At 40.1% G+C, this 19,356-nt stretch overlaps 1 protein-coding gene across 11 annotated transcripts in view; it reads right to left on the bottom strand.

Annotated features, from left to right (window-relative positions):
• Nucleotides 1-13,941, bottom strand: part of LOC308646433 (RNA-binding protein 12) — a 35,268-nt gene extending 21,327 nt beyond the window's left edge. The window contains exons 1-3 of one of the 11 annotated variants that reach the window (XM_081289324.1): nucleotides 13,779-13,941; nucleotides 8,562-8,646; nucleotides 1,490-4,892 (exon numbers count right to left, since the gene is read on the bottom strand). In XM_081289324.1, the coding sequence (XP_081145450.1) occupies nucleotides 1,988-4,870 (2,883 nt within the window). In that variant the 5' untranslated portion in view covers nucleotides 4,871-4,892; nucleotides 8,562-8,646; nucleotides 13,779-13,941 and the 3' untranslated portion in view covers nucleotides 1,490-1,987. The other 10 variants (XM_081289327.1, XM_081289328.1, XM_081289329.1 and 7 more) reach the window with 10 other exon arrangements.
• Between the last annotated feature and the right edge of the window lie 5,415 nt (nucleotides 13,942-19,356).

Here is a 19,356-nt window from a genome sequence, read left to right as displayed (position 1 = left end):
ATATTTAATAAGAATGTACGAGCACATTTAACCAAAATAAATTGTGAAAAAGGACTTTCATCTTCAAACAACCCATTTTTTTTTTTCTAAAATGAAAATAGTCAGCTTTCCAACGGGGAAAATAATCTGTGGTTGAAACAAGACTCCCAAGCAGCACTGAAGTTTTTCCCATTGTCTTTGGAATGAGCAAAGATTACTTAACAGCTCAAATTGAACAGCATATACAAACATTATATTGCTTTTTAAGTTGAGGAAGCAGTATCTAGTGATCTGTCATATCAAATTTGTTTGTGAATTATCAAAAAGACCCACAACACAGCCACCTCTTCTTTGAGTTTGAACAATCCTTTCCCTAAAACAAAATTCCTGTACTGTCATCCTCTGATTGTACACAATCTTCACAAGTGAAACTGTTACTACTCTAAATTAAGGGCGACGCTTTATTTCAGTGTTCTACTGATTTGCAACACCAAAAAGGCACTACATAATTTTTAATAGGATATACTTCTTTTAAAGGTCAGATCTCCATAAGTATTATTGATTTGTAGGAAACGTTGGAGATGTTTTAAACCAAGGCAAGAGAGCAATGTAAAAGATAAAAATTTGTTTTTCATGATAATTCCCCAATCTTCCATTCTGTACATTAACAATATAATGTGACATATCTTTAGAGAATTTAAACTAAGGGGGGGAAAAAGCCCTAAATAGCCTATGTGGCAGCGAGCAGGACATTGCAAGATAAATATTTTTATGACTAGGACACGTACCAACCAGAAGCTATGTGTCCTGAAGGCCCAAGAAACGAATATAAAAGGGCAAGGAGTCTTAATTTGCTCCTCTCTGGCAGCTAGACTTTTACTCTGCACAAAGAATTTTTGAGAACAAGGCTCCTGATTAAATAACTATACCAAAAAGCCTCTAACTTAACAGGATTAAACACACATAAACCTATGGACCAGCTTATGAATCTTTTATTCTATAATGGTATTGCTAACAATTTCAACTTCAGTTTTAAAAGACTAGATTAATATAATGCTCTTTCTAATGAATAGATCCCTCTTTTTATGCTTTCAGGCAAAAATTTCACTGAAGTTGGGACAAAAGGGAATTGCTAGAACAATCATCTTAAACACTGGTTACTAAAAGTATTTTCTGGTTTCAATGCCACCCAAACCACATAAACAATTTTTAAACTTACTAAACTAAAACTTGGCGGTTAAACCAAAAAGGCTCTGGTAGGTAGGACTCCATAGTTTATTTTTATGGCAAAAGTCTTATTTCACACAGTTTTAAGTGTGTCATTAGAAATCAAAGTTCAGGATTATAGCACAAACCAATTGTGGAGTTTCATATTTAAAGCAAAAACCCAACAAAACAGTTCTGCTCATTTACAAATGAGTCAATTAGGCAAGCAAAGCAGCAACGTCTGAAGCAGGACTGTCCATACAGCAAGAATCCTCAAAGAAGCAATAAAGGTACATACAATGAATCTGTATACAGAGATTTTATTCAATTTTAAAAGAAAATGAAGACTTTAGACAAAGCTTTGACCCTATAACAAAGCACATCTGTCCAGCTTTAAACCAAATTCCAAGAGTAGCCAACTTCTATATTTTAGTAGCTGGCAGGAGCACCCTCAATGAGCTCTACTGACATTTCTATTTTCTTCATCCCATATATTATGAAACAAAACCAATCTAGACTCCTTGATAAACTTTATGTGGTCATTGAGTTTTTACAAATGGTTTCTCTAATAGTATGCCAAAATCATTTTTGTGTTCTCTCCAGATAGCTTTACTGTAACATACAGCAATGTTCATCCTGGTAGTGAGCTGTAAACAGTCAACCAATGCTTTTGTTATGGAAACCAATCTATATGCAATTGAAACAATCCACAGGTTCTAACCTGAAAATACTAGGAAAACAATCTGGATGCATTGAACACAGCAATATGAAGGTCTACCCTATAAAGAACTGATGTGAATGGCTATCCTAATACAAGTTTTACTTTTCTTGAGCCTATAGGCCTGTCATTTAAGTCAATGACAGCAGCTGTGGCTTCATCTCGAGATTCAAAGGCCACCATGGCTTCACCTGTGGGCATACCTTTTTCGTTGTATTTTAAGCACACTGAGCCTGGGATTACTTGATAGCCATAAAAGAAATCTAAAATCTCATCAATAGACACAGTGAAGGGCATGTTCTGCACTTTAATTACTGTAGGTCCTGGTTTCCCAGAACTAGATCCAAAGCCAGGTGGACCACCAATATGGATTGGGCCAGGGCCAGGGCCAAAGGCTGGCGGTCCACTCAAATGCCCAGGGGCACTTCCAAGACCAGGAGGGCCACTTCCAAAGCCAGGGGGGCCACCTAAGCTACCAGGACCATTTCCAAAATTCTGAGGGGCCCCTCCAAATCCCGATGGCCCACTTAAAGTATTCGGTCCACCTCCAAAACCAGGAACTTCCAATCCTAGACCAGGCAAACCACTGTTTCCAACTGAAGGCATACCAGGCCTAGCATCACCAAAGGCCCCTCCTAATCCTGGAGGAGGCAGTGGTGGCCCAAAGGCATTTGATCCACCAAAATTACCAGGGAAATTAAATGGAGGTCCATTGTTGGCCTCCTTTGATCCTACTGTCAGGAAAGCATGTTCTTCACCTCCGGCACTGGGCATTCCTGCACCAGGCATTCCCGCAGCAGGCAGGCCCGCACCAGGCAGTCCTGCAGAGGGCATTCCCGCACCAGGCATGCCCGCAGCAGGCATGCCAGCGCCAGGCATTCCCGCAGCAGGCATGCCAGTGCCAGGCATTCCCGCAGCAGGCATGCCAGCGCCAGGCATTCCCGCAGCAGGCATACCAGCAGTGGGCATGCCTGCAGCAGGCATTCCAGCACTAGGCATTCCTGCACTGGGCATTCCTGGTACTGCAGGATTACCCGGCACAGGCATCTTTAGGCCCTTTTTTCCTTGGGCAGGGGGATTTTTCTCAATCTCCCTCATATCTTCTAGGGTAACTACATGAACAAATGCTTCTCTCCCATTAAGTTTTTTACGGTGTAAGTGTTCAGACTTACGTGCATCTTCTTCATTTTTAAACTGAACCAATGCCTGTCCTAGACCTTGCCCATTGTTATCAACAAGAACATGTACTGCATTTTCATCCACTGGGATTCCTTCCAGGAACTGCAGAACATCCATCTTGGTAATGCTGAATGGAATATTTGTTATGTGGGCACAGACTTTGGCAGAGTTGACATCCCCCTCTGGATTTAACATCATTTCTCTCTGGTCATAGCTGAAGTTCTGGAGTCTTTTTCGAATTGTATCTATCTTTTCTAGCATACCTTTCTTAGTAATTGGATGAACTTGAATAAAGCGATTGCCCATGTATTGTTTATGACGACACAGAGCAGCCTTATAGTCAGCCTCATTCCTAAACTCTACGAAGCCTTCACCAGTTGCTTTCCCATTGGGTCCATAAGCTATATAAATACTATCTTCCACAATATCCAATTTTTTAAAAAAATCAATGACATGTTTGTTTTCTGCTTCAAATGGCAGCCCTTTCAAGTAAACACAAAAACCAGCCTCATGTGGTGATCTTGACCTTGACCTTTTCTGCCCACTGGGCGATTTTGACCTGGGCAGTGTCTGAGGAGGGGGATGGGTTTGTCCAGAAGGTCCCATACTTTGTTTAAAAGTGATATGTCCTCCAGCAGCTACCCACTGTCTCTCTGTGGCAGGGCTAACTTCCACATAGCGTTGAATCATCAGCATTCTGTTTCGTTTCAAAGCTTCAAATGTATCTTGAGGGGAGAGAAACTTAACCAATCCATTCCCGTTATTTCGGCCTACATGATCTTTCAATAAATGCACCGCATCAACATGGAGCCCATGGAAAAATTCTCTGACATCATTTTCCATTGCAGAAAAGGGCATTCCATGAACACTGACATACAGATCATCAGGGTTGATGGGAAGAGGCTTCACGCTGCTTTGAGAGTTCATCTGGATAGGGTTAACAGGATTCAATGGACCCAAAAACATAGGGTTCAGGTTATTGTTCAGATTTATAGGTGCTCCAGAGCCATTCATTCCAGCAGGTAAAGGTGCCACGGGTGGCGGATTCAAGGGTGGCATGCCGGACATGGGTGGCAGAGGGGTCATGGGTGGCACAGAAGGGACTGGTGGAATCGGGGGCACAGGAGGCACAGGGGGCAATGTAGGTACTGGAGGAGGAACTGGTATTGGGGGAATGGATGGCATTGGTGGCAAAGATGGCATTGCTGGGATTGGAGGAATAGGTGGTGGTGGGACTGTGTTCATTGGAGAGGCTGTACTTGGAATGGTCGAGCTGAATGTTGGGCTCCCAAAAGAAGCCCCCATACTTGGAGGAGCAGTTCCTACGCTGGCTGTGGAAAATGTCTGTATGTTTTTGTTGCTTTCATGAACAGAAGTGGTAGCAGTAACTACACTTGGTGAAGGATTATTAAAGTTGGGTACTGTTGTAGGCAAGTTTACCCTGCCACTCATTCCTGAGCTAGGTGGTGGTCCTGATCTACTAGCATTTGCTGGTGGTATATCTAGGTTGGCAGTTTCAAACCGCCTACGACTCAGTTCAATCATATTCTGCATTTCCGTTTTACTACTCAACAATAGTGTTACTTTTGACCCTTTAATTGTACCACCTGTGCGCATCATACCAAGCCTTGCATCTTCATCAGTGGCAAAAACGATGAAAGCCTCACCCAGTTCACCCCCTACAATATGCACGCCCCCATCAGGGATGGTCAATCCAGAGAAGAAGTGGCGAATGTCCATGGTCCCCGCCACAATTGGGAGACCTTGCAAACGGATGACCACAGCCATGCTGCGCTGAAACCACACACACCTGCAGATGAGAAAAGGCAACGGCCAGGTCAGACTCCTGTTTATCACACGATGTTTTTAGCTGCAAGAATGACCAACTACCATATTAGGCCCTCGAACAGTCCCTCAGGCTAACACAGGCATCATCTTTTTTTAAATTTAGAGATTCTAAATTTAAATGTTAAACTCAGACAATTTCAATTTCCAAAAGAGATTAATTCTGGAAACAATCATATGTTCAGTCCTAAGATTTGAAAATTTCAAGAAAAAACAGTAGGATAGTACAAAATCACCATAACATCATTCAGACAACTAGCCCTTAAGATTTAAAAGAAATGTGTATATCAAATCAGGAAGCCAAGTTTAACAACAGGTAGGGGGAAAAATCATACAAAGGACACATTAAATATTTTAAACTATTTAGCATCTTCCCTAGAAACTTCATAATTTCAAAGAATTACCAGAATGTCATTTTATAGGGTTCCATCTCAAAATCCAAATTAAAAATTGGAATGCTCAAGTCTCAAATGAGAACCAATTTCATTTTTCAAACTAAAACTTAAATCTTTTCTTTGGGGAAGGGAGTGGGGGGGCACACTGAGAACTGAATCCAGGGCCTCCAATGCTCTACCACTGAGCAGCCCTCCTTTTGTTTTTAAATTTTTTATTGTGAGTCAGGGTCTTGCCCAAGATGGCCTCAAACTTCCATCCTTATGCGTCAGCAACCTGAATAGTTGGTATTATAGGCATGTGCCCACACACTCAGCTCCTAACACTTTTCAATCTCTCTCTCTCTCTCTCTCACACACACACACACACACACACACACACACACACACAGAAACAAACAAACAAAAAAAAAAACTTGTTATACGCAAGCTTACAATGCCACTCATTCCTGAGCTAGGTTGTGGTCCTGATTTACTAGCAATTGCTGGTGGTATATCTAGGTTGGCAGTTTTGAACCTAAAAATAACATTTTCTTTGGGGGGGAAGGGGGTTCTGTTTTTATACTAGGGATTGTACCCAGAGGCACTTTACCAAATGAGCCACATCTCCAGTTCTCTTTTTTATTTTAAGACAGGGTCTCACTAAGTTGCTTAGGGGCTCACTAAAGTACTGAAGCTAGCCTTGAACTTGTGATCCTCCCACCACAGCCTCCCAAACTGCTGAGACAACAGAAGAGTACAACTGTGCCCAGCACAATCTGCCTTATAACTTTATTTAAAGCTAATCTATGTATGGAATTACTTAATATAAACATGGCTAATACATATTAAGAATAAAAAATAGGGCTGGGGATGTGGCTCAAGTGGTAGCGCGCTTGCCTGGCATGCGTGTGGCCCGGGTTCGATCCTCAGCACCACATACAAAACAAAGATGTTGTGTCCGCCAAAAACTAAAAATAAATATATATATTTAAAAAAAAAAAAAGCAGGAAGGATTTAAAAAAAAAAAAAAGAATAAAAAATAAATACTAAATAGGACAGCCAAAACCTGAGTTAGCTATTAATCACTTTTTTCTTTTATTTGAGACTGGGTCTCATATGTTGCCTAGGGTGGCTTCAAGCTTGAGATTGAGATTCTCCTGCCTCAAGCTTCTGAGTATTTGGGATTACACGTGTGTGCACATTACCTGGTTTAATTCATCACCTTAAAATGTAGAACTTGGGTACAGCATCATTCACATTAATTAAAACTCAGGTTCAATGATTCATTCCCAAATCTACTATTAAAGGGGGGGAAACAAGGTCTTGTTTTCCCCCAGACAGGGGAGGGCTGACAATGAAAAGGAATAATTTTTTCGGTTTTGTCTAGGGTGTGAAGTTTACTCAGCAACTGTTCAGTTTCTTACCCAATATAACTCCTGTGGGATCTCTAGTTATTCATGATCTCCTTAAATAATGTCTATTTTAATTTAGTCAAATGAAAGTTTCTTCCAAATTTAAATCAAATCTCAGTATTTCAGTTCTAATGGCTTCTAAGAGCAAATGCAAAGGCAGGCTTTTGTAAACCGACACAAACCATATTTATAAGGCTGAAAAAATATTAATTTGAAATTAATGTGAACAAATCAACTTTTCAATATGAGCCTATTAAACTGGCTCCAAAGCCTCAAGGAAGTTATTAATTATTCGTGGTTTTATTACTTCTCAAACAAGGGCATTAAAAGGTCTCTCCTGTTATAAGGTTTAAGAAACATTCTAGAAAGGAGTTCTTCCATGTAAAGTATTACATGAATACTAATATAATGTAATCAAATCTATAACTATATCTCAATATTCTGACTGCTGCATACAAGGAGAAATAAACTGAATGCAGTGGTATACACTCATAACCCCAGCTACTCAGGAGGCTGAGGCACGAAAACCAGCCTGGGCAAATAGCCAAGACCTCCATCTCTAAAAGAAGGATAAAGAGAAATATATTACTTTACTTTGATGGTTTTCTAACACACTTATATATAAAAATAAAAGTGTTGTTTTTGTTGTTGTTTGGTTTTGGCAGTACTAGGGATTAAACCCAAGGCCTTGCATGCACATTCTAGGCAAGTGCTCTACCTACCACTAAGCTATATCCCAGTCCAAAATTAAAAGTTATTTTCAAATTTAATCCAGAAAGATGGACTGGCAAATAGAAAATGCTCTTCATGAATCATCATAAAGCACTACAAATTTGGGGAAGATGGGCAAAGTTTTTCATTTATTTACAAGAGTCAAGAAGATAAATTAACACTAAAAAAAATTATGCCAACAAACTTTCTTACATTATTAAACAGTTTAAAAGGAAGTTTTTCAAATGTAGGAAAGTAAGATAGCATTCCTGTTTAACTTCAAAAAAATATTTAATCACTTTATATGGGGAAAACATCATGGTTTGTAAACCAGGTACCCAAAACAACTTGAGAGAGATGTAAATTTGCACTCAGACAATAAAATGGGAACTTGATATGGCCTCAAGTACACAAAAATTAAACACAACGCAAAATGACACACTCGTTAAGTCTTTAAACCATTTTCTGCTGAGAAGAGATTTACTGAAAGTCTATACAAGGTTACAATGAAAACATGCTCATCTGCCTCAGATTACAAACAGGAAAGGGGCTGAGGATTAAATCGAAGAGCACAAGATTTATTCATAAAGCCATCTGAAGAGGAAAACAATTTTTAGGTTCTGAAATATGAGTTATCATCTGTTGTTCTGCTACTAATAAGCACCTGTTTGATAAGTCATTTCAACCTATCTTGAGTCTAGCTTAGTTAACAAAAAAGTTATATTAAATTTGCTAAGTTTCCATCTAAAGTCTAAAATTTGTACTCTACAACATAACTCACTGTCTATACCTATACCCCCAGGGACTATATATATACACACATATACATATATACATATACCCATACCAATAACAAGCACCTGTATTTGTACGTCATCTAGAAAGCTACTAAGGGGGTAAATTTACTTACTACCTAACAATAAAGAATGTAGCAGGAGAAATGCATCCATGTAAAACTGGCCCTCAAAGGAAGCAAAACTATTCAAGGTACCCATTTACCCCAACCCCAACCCTCAAATAAATTTGTAAACACACACATACAACAATTTCACCACTACACATATTTTTATGTTTTCTTAACAAAGTATCTCATTTTATTTTTGTATTAAAACAAACCCTGTATTCAAAGTCTCTTACCTGATTAAACAAGAGATGTATTTTCTTAACAAGAAGTAGAGGCCAAGTCAATCCTGTGGGCAACCAATTAAAACCAACTTTTAGACTGCAATAGAGAATAAACGGAGGCAAAAATCAATGCAGGAAACACAAAACAATACGCACAGGCCACACTGAACTGTATATTAAGGCAGCAAGTCTGAAACCACCAGAGAACTTCATTGGAATGCACATGGGAGAAGGGGGGGAAAGCAGACACCAAATTCCCACATACACTTTTAATTGTACTACTTTTCAAGCATAGAAGTCTCTCAAAATATCTATATATTTATATGTCTCACAAACATGTTATGAATTAGCCCAAGAATGAATCAACAGAAACAAAGCTCAGCTTCACAACTGGTAATGATTTTATCACTTGGTGGCAGAACAAGTCCAACCTCTACCTATTTCCCTATATTCCCACCAAACTTTGGATGAAAAAGCACCAAGTTCACACAATAATAATTCCTTGGCAAAATAAGTTGTCAATTCAAGGGTATTCATGGAAATTATTGCAACTACTCTTTCAATATAATTTCCTTTGCATTAAAATATCAAAGATCACAAAACATAATGAAAGTTTTGGCTACGATGACCACTTCCACTGGGGCTCAACATATTCAGGAAAAATACTTTTTTCTCATAACACAACAGTTCCAAAAATCTTGTTTTAAAAATTCCCTAACAATGTCTGACATACTAAGAAACAGACCACTCATCTTTCACTAGAATTTATTCCAAAATGGTACAAAGTTATGTTCACAAGCAACATGCATGACCAAATGACAATTATATTCAAAAGGTCACAGTGTGGGTGGGGGGAGTACTGGGGAATCAACCCAGGGGTGCTCTACCAACTGAGCTATATCCTGAGCCCTTTCTAGTTTTTGAAACAGGATCTCCCTAAACTGTAAGGCTGGCCTCAACTTCCCAAGGGACTGGGATTATTAGACTGTGCCAATGCATCTGGTTCAAAAGGTCTTTTATTTTTTTAATTCAGAAGAGAGGAAAAAGATTGCTGCTGTTCAGTATTAAGATCATCAATAGATTGATAAATGATGCTCATTTTTAAAATTTGTTCTAATTAGTTATGACAGTAGAATGAATTTCATTTTTTAATATCTTTCAAAATTAAGCTATCACTAGTGAGCTTAATATTCATCACCAGAAAGTAAAACCAACTTTAAAAATCCCAAGTGTTATTCCAAACTTGTCTAAAGGACAAGTTAAATGTCTCTGCGTCAACTACTCAAATTTAGAACAGTTTTGCCAAAAAGCTATGCAAATGTTATAAACACTTTCAAAAGTCCAGAGCATTGTATTAATCTTTGACATTGTACAAATCTATTCTAATTAAGTCTAAAGGGTTTTAAGGCTCTTCATCTGAAAGCCATATCTAGCAATTTACTTAAGGTTCACAAAGAGAAATACGACGGAAAAAAGAAGCTTCAAATAAAGTTATAAAGAAGCGCATGAAATTACTGCAATATTTGTTTCTAAAAGGCGTCCACTCTAGCAGCTATAGAAGCAGGGTAATTTTCTAGTTAAGTTACTTGTGAAAAACATTTGATCCCTATTGGAGATTCTAATTCAAAAAGTCTCAATACAATGGAAGCAGATTCCTCAGCCTCTTTCCTTCTAGAACCAAGAGGGCATCTGAAGGACAAATCCAGATCATCTACTCAAGCCCAAAGGAACTTATAAGATCTACACAAAAATTTCTAAAGACTGTTCGAAATTATTTTATTAGGAAAAAAAAAATCTCATTCCACAAAGAAAGGTTGAAAACCCAGCTGAATTTGACAAATGCCTCATTTAAGTTGTGTTCAATTTAAAAATACGAAAATCAATCCACATATAAATTTGTGATTCTCTTCTATTTCAGCAAAGAGAAACCCCCATTCCATCCCAAGCCAAAGTATGCAGGAAGTCAAGGTGAAAGGAAAGAAGGTTCTGAGAACTGAAGTATTTTTGTTTCAAAACCATACTTTGTAAAGATCACAATAATTTAACGTGATATCACTGTTTTTCAGGAACCTGCTCATTCCTATAAGCTAATGTCAGTTAGCAATCTAATGCAGGATTCTAAATTGAAAAATTCATCCCACTCACTTTAAGCTCTCATTACTTTAAAAGGACAAGAGAAACAATTCTATGCAACACCCCCCTAAAAATATGTATTTTACTTATACAAAGACTAGAAGCATAGGCAAAAAGAAAACGGGCCTGGTTTACCATTAATCCACTAATACATTTGAGAAGATCTAAAACAAGCAAGTTTGCTCTAGTATACTTTCCATTTCATACCCTAACACAGACATTAACGCAGCACGACAATTACCTGATTTATACATAAATTACAAATATCTGCTATAAAAATTTAGCATATTATGACAAGATTTTCTGATTTACTAGTCATTCTAATCACTTGGAGTTTCAGGATAAAATGATAAACCTCTTTATCAAGTCTAGACACAAACTAGAACTTGACCATCTACACTCTTCATCTTGTAATAAACACTCAGAAGTGAATATTTGTTCAGTTAATCTAGGTACTTCATTCAGATCTAAAAGAAACAACACTAATAACAAAAAAACACAGCAACACCTCATTTCACATCAGAGATAAGCAGCAGAAAATCGATTACAATAGGCACACTATAAGGAGTGTAATCATAATCACATTATGGAAAGCATTATGAAACTACCACAGCTTCATCCAATTGATTTTATCCCCATCACCAAATGGAGCACATTTAAGATTATGGGATCATTCATAATGAAAAAATTCTTCTGACACTGATGAAGATGTATCCATTTTATAATACATTGATCAATTTTCCCATTAACTTCCCATTCAGTACTCAAAGGCAGCAAGACTTTAATATTGTTATTTTTGATCCCCCCCAAAAGTTCAACAAAAATGTTCATTTTCTTACTTCATTTACACTTCAAAGTAAAAATATTCCTAACCTAACCTACCACATTCACCCTCACTGTGGTTTAGCACTGAAAAGCTGGCTTTAAACCAAAACTCTGCAAACCAAAGGGTACATAGAGGGTGGTAGTAAAGTCTGACAAAACTACACAGTTAAAATTATTATTCTGTTCAGTTGACCTAAATATTTAACAAATATCCATGAATATTTATTAAGCACTTGTGAGCCAGGCATTAGACATAAAACTTGACAACAGTCTCCATGTTTTAGGGAGATAGCTAAAAGCATTGTTTGTGCAGCCAATTACTGATACTTAGTTCTTCCTACACCTACAAAAGAAAACAACCAAACTGAATAATGAAGTGACCCTCTACAAAATGGAATAAAAGCAATACCAATATTGTCACTGGACTCCAGCATCCGGTACACATTGATCTACAAAAATCAAGTTTTATACCTAGAAAATTGTACCAACAACCCCCAAAAATCTCATTATGCTGTCGACCAAAATATTTGACATATCAAAGTGAAAAAAGTCTAAAGTGTACTGTAAGAGCACATTATAAGTAACTACCACAATGGTTTCTAAAGCTTTGTATTTTTCACCTACTGATTTGAATATAAGAAAAATTGAAATTATACATTACAATCAAACAATATAACCAACATTTAATCCAACATAAGAAAGTGACATAAAAATGCATTCCCTGTTTTGAACTATTATATAAGCATACCAAACATTTCATTTCCTTCAAAAAAAAAAAAAATCACCATAGATTCATGTGAATCACCTGTAACAGTTTTTCCAAACTTTTTATTCTTACAAAAATGCACAAACACAAAACTTTCCACCAAATCAAAAAATCTCCATTCCATCAAAACTACCAATTTCAAAAACAAGTACAACCTACATGTCTAGACTTGCAGGATTTTTTTCCCAACGGCAAATACTCTGAAATATATTAACAACACTACTTAACAAGGTCCCAGGCAATTCTTGTTGCTAAGACTGAATTTTCCAAAAATTACACCATTTGAAACCATGCAGGCAAGAAGCTCTAAGATAAACACTCCATTCACAAACCTCTCCCTTCCACAAGCCTTCAGTTGCCACATTCCCCCCCGACCCCCGAAGGTTATTTTGATTGGCATCATCCTAATCTTGAATGATACAAAATGGCTCCTGCCAGGTGCCCCCATTTACATTAGGTCTTCTCTGGGGACACAGGCGCCAAGCCGAGTTTTAAGGCCAGAAACCTCTCCAACCACAGCCTGCAATTCTCAATATACACTACCTAGCTGAATTAATGTTTAGCATTGAGTAATCCTGAGTAGCCCACACTATAATTCCTCATATTTTTCACCATAAAGCACACACGGGAGACAAAGTCTATGCAAACCCGCTGCTCTAAGTCCAACCCCGACACTAACCTGTAGATCTTCAAAGGCCCTCCCACCCATTTCACGTGGCTGCAAAGTAGCGCCGCCAAGCTTCAGAGTAACTCAATTAACTGTCCATCGAAAGCATCCACCCTCCACATCTTACAGGACTTTCTCCTTCATAGTGCCAGAGATTCCCCTCCCAAGGAGCTGCTTACAAATTGCTGCTTACAACACTAGCTTTCTACACACGCTAGAGTAAGCCCCTCCTTAGCTCTGGGCCTTGAAAGCACTTCATTATAAGCCCACCTTCAAGCCAGGAAGGCGGTGAGTGCTGAGACTTAACTTCCTGGACTCACAGGAGTGAGCTTCCTCCTCCCTGATGTGTCCCGACTGTAGTCCCCTTTTGTTGGAAGGCCACAAAGGCCTTCTTTACACTTCAGTTACAAAGAATGTCCTCACTACGATCACCTCTCCACTTGGGCAGCGGTGTTGTTTTAACCTCTGCTCTATTTGGAGGCAAAGGGAGTCTTCCCCATGCGGGATGTAGGTGTATTTTCACTGCAGTCCCCGTTAGTTCACAGGCCTCCGAGGTACCCAGCTCTGGCTGCCTCCTCTCAGACCACGGAAGGGTTCTCGCTATAGCTTCGTCCCCACTTCGATACGCAGGCTCATCCTTTCTCGCGCCCTCCTCGCGTCCGCGCAGGCCGCAGAGACGTTAAGTGAGCCCCAGGAACCCCGCAGGCCAGCCCCAACCCTTTGTGTGGGGCGCTCGCTGCGGCGGGCTCAGAGGCCTCCGAAGGCCCCGCCCCGGGCCATCAAGGGGCGGCTCGAGCCCCGCACAGCCCCGCCCGTTTCGGGGCTGTGGGAGTCTTACCGGGGAGAACTTGCGCGGCACCAGAACCCAGACCCGAGTTACCCCCCGCGCGAGTGCCTCCGCCCCGCGGCCGACAGCCCCAGCCCGAACGGCTTCCCGGAGCCCACCGCAGCCACCACCTCCTACGCCGCTTCACAAAATGGCCGCCGGCCCGCTCAGCGGCTCCGCGTTCCAGGAGGGGGCGGGACGAGGTGACGTCGTGAGGCAGGACTGCGCAGGCGTGCTGAGGTTCTCTGGCAAGCTACCGGAAGTTGCGGGTGTTGGTGGAGAAGACTTTCGTTTAGTGTTTACAATCTTAGCTCCCAAGCCAGACCTGAGGCAAGCTACCAGTTGGGTGCACGCGTTCTTCTCTGTGAGACTTTGAGCAGATTCCTTCAATTCTTTCAGCTTCTCCGAAAAGAGGGAAATAGTGCTTACCTTGCAGAATTGTTTTGAGCTTTAAAAGGATCAGAAATAGTGGCTGGTTCTATTGATAATGTCCTAACAAAGCCAGAACCTTCTTTTTTTCCATGAAACAAAGTTTCAATCCAGGAAGCCTTATCCACCCTAACCGCTCCACAACTATATCTTAGTATTATTTTGTTATAGAAAAATCTATTTCAAGATACTTTGGTCCTAACCCCTACCCAAATACTCCTGCTTGTGAAGCCAGATTTAAAGAGATAGGTAGTTAGTGTAGCTAGGTAAATCGGGTCTGATATCAAGTCTAAATAAAAGGGAGTCCAATCTGAGCCCAGGAAGTCAGAACTAAATCTGGGAGATTGAAATGTTAATGTCCCCAAGGGCACTGTTGGCCCATCCTAAAGAACTGTTAATGAAGCAGCTCCCAGCAAATAGAGAGGTGCTAATCAAATCACCCTAGGCCCTTCCAGCCCGGATCACTCCTACCTTGCCCCAGCGTCTCACCTGTTTTCCACCTTTCGTCCTCCTACCGGTAAGCAGGAGGACAAAAGAAGACCTTAGAGGGCTGGGGATGTGGCTCAAGCGGTAGCGCGCTGGCCTGGCATGCGTGCGGCCCGGGTTCGATCCTCAGCACCACATACCAACAAAGATGTTGTGTCCGCCCAGAACTAAAAAATAAATATTAAAAATTCTCTCTCTCACTCGCTCTCTCTCCCCCCCCCGTCTCACTCTCTCTTTAAAATAAAATTAAAAAAAAAAAAAGAAGACCTTAGATACAAAATAAGATAAGATCTCTCCATCCCAGGGATTCTGCTTTTTCAGATCCCCTTCTTCCTCCAGAGGCAAGTCTTTTCGCTATCCTTTAATAAAGCCTTTTACTTTCCACTCTACATTTGTCTCTGCGTGCTTCTCTGGTGTTGTATTTCAGAAATCAGGGAAGCAAGAACTCATCAGGAGAACCGTCGGTATCACTTGTATTCTATACAACCTCCTTCCACCCCCACCGGTACCCAGTATTCAGGATCAAACACAGGCCCTTGCCCCCGCTAGTCAAGTGCTCTACCACTGAGCTACATTTCCAGCCCCCATACACTGTATCTCGTTGAATATTTCTGTGATTAACTTTGTATACAGTCCTTGCTTAGCATCTGAACGGCCATCTTACATGACAGCTGCCATTTTAAGGAAGAAGTTTCCTTTTCCACCCAAGGGCCTTTCTGAGAAAGGCTCACTGTTACCGCTGTTGGCTGTTGACCGGTGAGGAGTCCTTGCTTCCCCAATGTTGAAGAATAACACCAGAGAAGCACGCTGAGGCAAGGTCAGAATGGAAAATTAGAAGTTTATTAAAGGACAGCAGAAAAGACTTCTCCCGGAGGAAGAAGGGGACCCAAGAGGTGGAATCCTTTGAAGGGCGAAAGTGTTCCCCTTTTTATAGTTTTTGGTGATGGAATGTAGGTGGGAAGGGTTGGGACACAGGTGGGCCAAACAAGTAATCTGGGCATTTCCGAGTCAAGTTTGCTGTTTATTAACATTTCTTTGGAATGGGCTATCTCCAAATCTGTTGGGGGCTGTTTCCTGGGCTTCATTAACATTTCTTTGGGATGCGCTGTCTTCAAATCTGTTGGAGCGGTTCCTGGGCTTCATTAACATTCGAGAGTTGCTCAGCTTTTCTGGAAATTCATTCTCAACATGGCCTCCATTTTAGATTTCACTCCGTATTAGTCCCGATTTACCTAACTACACTGACTACCTAATTTTAAGTCTGGCTTCACCACTCCCTCATAACAACCCTAGCCTTAACCACCAGCATTAGGACCCATCCAGCGGTGATTCCTGAGCCTCCCGCATAAAAGTTCCAGAACTGATTTGCCTCTCTCCTATATGTGATGGACTTTGTCAGCTCTGACAAACTCCCATGTATATCTCTGCCTGGTCTCTCTCATTTCTCCCTTACCTATCTCTCGTTCCTCGCTTTCCCTTCACTAAAAAAAAAAAAAAAAAATCATGACCTAAATTCTCTTAACTCCAACAAGTTTTGGGGAAGATTTGTGTGGTAGACTTGAGCTGTGATAGCTCACTATGCCCAAAACAGCAAATTGGAAAAAAAAAAAGTCACATTTTTTACACCAAACATACACTACATGTAATCTGTATAGATAGGTATAGTATATAGTCTATTAAAAAAAAAAACAAACCCTACTAAGGGGTTATAGCTCAGCGGTAGAGTGCTCGCCTTGCATGTTTGGGGCTTTTGGTTTCATCCTCAGCACCACATTAAATAAATAAATAAAGGTATTGTGTCCAGCTACAACTAAAAAAAAAAAAACTACTAAACTGGGCGCAATGGTGGACACCTGTAATCCCAGAGGCTGAGACTGGAGAATCATGAGTTTAAAGCTTAGCAAGTCAGTGAGACCTGTCTCTAAATAAAATACAAAACAGGGCTGGGGATGTGACCCAGTGGTTGAGTGCATCTGAGTTCAATCCCCAGTACCTCCCAGTCAAAAAAAACCTACTAAATGTAATATGGTAATCAAGACTGGGTGGGTGCTGGAACCTAACAGGACAATAATAGGAAAACTATTGTCGGGCTGGGGATGTGGCTCAAGCGGTAGCGCGCTCGGCTGGCATGCGTGCGGCCTGGGTTTGATCCTCAGCACCACATACCAATGTTGTGTCCGCCGAGAACTAAAAAATAAAAAAATATTTTAAAAAATTCTCTCTCTCCTCTCTCACTCTCTCTTAAAAAAAAAAAAATTCTCTCTCTCTCTCTCTCTTAAAAAAAAAACAAAAAAAAACTATTGTCACATAGGCCTGTAATCCCAAAATGGCAGAGGCAAGAGGATTGCCAATTGAAGTCAAGCCTAGGCAATTTAGTGATACTTTATCTCACTGAGTGAAAAATAAAGAGATGGAGAAGTAGCTCATCCCTTTCAATCCCCAGTATGAGAGGGGAAATAATAGGAAAACTGTTGAAATCTGAAGAAAATTTGAAATTTAGAGGTTAGGGATGTAGTTTTTTGGTGTAAGTACCACCAAAAAAAATTTTTTTTATATTTATGTACCAAGTTTTAGGCAAATGCACTGTAGTACAAAATTAGAGGAAATTGGTCATGGATATATAACTCTCTACTATCTTCACAGCTTTTCTATAAATCCAAAATTATTCAAAATAAACAGTCTAGTTTTTCGTTTTGTTACCACGGATTGAACCCAAAGGCACTTGAACACTGAGCCACATCCCCAATCCTTTTTTTTTGAGACTTGGTGCTAAGTAGCTTAGGACCTCACCAAGTTGCTGAGGCTGACTTTGAACTTCCTATCTTCATGCCTCAAATCTCCCAAATTGCTGGGATTAAAAATGTGCACCCAGAGGCTGGGGATGTGGCTCAAGCGGTAGCGCGCTCACCTGGCATGTGTGGGGCCCAGGTTCGATCCTCAGCACCACATACAAAGAAAGATGTTGTGTCCGCCGATAACTAAAAAAAAATAAATATTAAAAAATTCTCTCTCTTTAAAAAAAAAAAATGTGCACCCAGGTGCCCAGAACAAAGTTTATTTATTTTTTAAATTTTTAGTTGTAGATAGACACAGTGCCTGTATTTTGTTTATTTTTATATGGTGCTGATGATTGAACCCAGTACTTCACACATGCTAGGCAATTGCTTTTTTTTCTATATATATATTTTAGTTTTCGGTGGACACAGAATCTTTTATTTTCATGTGGTGCTGAGGATCGAACCCAGTGCCACGCGCATGCCCAGCGAGTGAGCTACCTCTTGAGCCACATCCCCAGCCCAGGGCAAGTGCTTTACTACTGAGCTACAACCCCAGCCCGAAAGCTTATTTTTTTAATTAAAAAAAATTATTTTTCTTACTTGTAGTTGGACACAATACCTTTATTTTATTTATATGTTTTTATGTGGTGCTGAGGATTGAACCCAGTGCTCTACCGCTGAGCCACAACCCCAGCCCCAAGTTTATTTTTTTTATTTTTTTTTTTAAAGAGAGAGTGAGAGAGGAGAGAGAGAATTTTTAATATTTATTTTTTAGTTCTCGGCGGACACAACATCTTTGTTGGTATGTGGTGCTGAGGATCGAACCCGGGTCGCACGCACGCCAGACGAGCGCGCTACCGCTTGAGCCACATCCCCAAGTTTATTTTTTAAAACCAAGAAAACCTCTATAATTTCATTGCCTCCTTTCTCAGGCTATCCCACATTCATCATTCTTTACCCAGTAGCTACAAACATTTTTTTAAACAGTAACCACAAAAAGAAATACAACTATGAGCCAAGCATGGTGACACACACCTGCAATCCCAGGAGCTAAAGCAGGAGGATTGCAGGTTTGAAGCCAGCCTCTGCAATTTAGAAAGGCCCTAAACAATTTAGCCTGACCATCTCAAAAAAAATAAATAAATAAAAAGGGCTGGGGATGTAGATCAGTGGTAAAGCATCTCTGGGTTAAATCCTCAGTACCAAAAAAATAAATAAAAATAAAAAATTATGGTGAGGTGCAGTGCCATACACCTATAATCCCACTAATATGGGAGGTTAAAGCAGGAGTATTGCAAAAGTTGAAAGACAGCCTTGACCATGTAGTTAAGATGGTATCTCAAAATAAAAAATAAAAAGAGCTGGGGGTTGGGCTGGGGTTGTGGCTCAATGGCAGAGCACATGTAAGGCATTGGGTTTGATCCCCAGCACCACATAAAAATAAACAAAGATATTGTGTCTATATAAATTAAAAAAAAAAAAAAGAGCTGGGAGTATAGCTCAGTATAAACACCCCTGGGTTCTATCCCTAGTACTGCAAAAAATGTGTGTGTGTGTGCGTGCGTGTGTGTGTATGTGTGTATATATATATGTATATATTTTTTTTATATTTGTTGGGGTGTGGTGGCACACACCTGTGATCCTAGTTACTGGGGAGGCTAAGGCACTTCAAGGTCAGCCTGAGCAACTTAGTGAGACCCTCTCTCAAAATAAAAATTTTTTTCAAAAGGGCTGGGGATGTAGCTCCATGGTGGAACATTAGCCTAGTATGTGCAAAGCCCTGAGTTCAATCTCCAGTACTGCCAAAAAAAAGGTATGTAAGCTGACTGAGTCATCTATAGAAGTCAGGTAGAACGGGTAGTCTTCACAATGCCTAAGTGCAGCTTCCACTTCTCTCA

The sequence above is a fragment of the Spermophilus citellus genome, assembly GCF_964194105.1.
Source record: "Spermophilus citellus genome assembly, chromosome: 4".
Lineage (NCBI taxonomy): Eukaryota > Metazoa > Chordata > Mammalia > Rodentia > Sciuridae > Spermophilus > Spermophilus citellus.
Note: the sequence above shows the minus strand (reverse complement) of the source record. Positions and strands in the feature narration are given on the sequence as shown.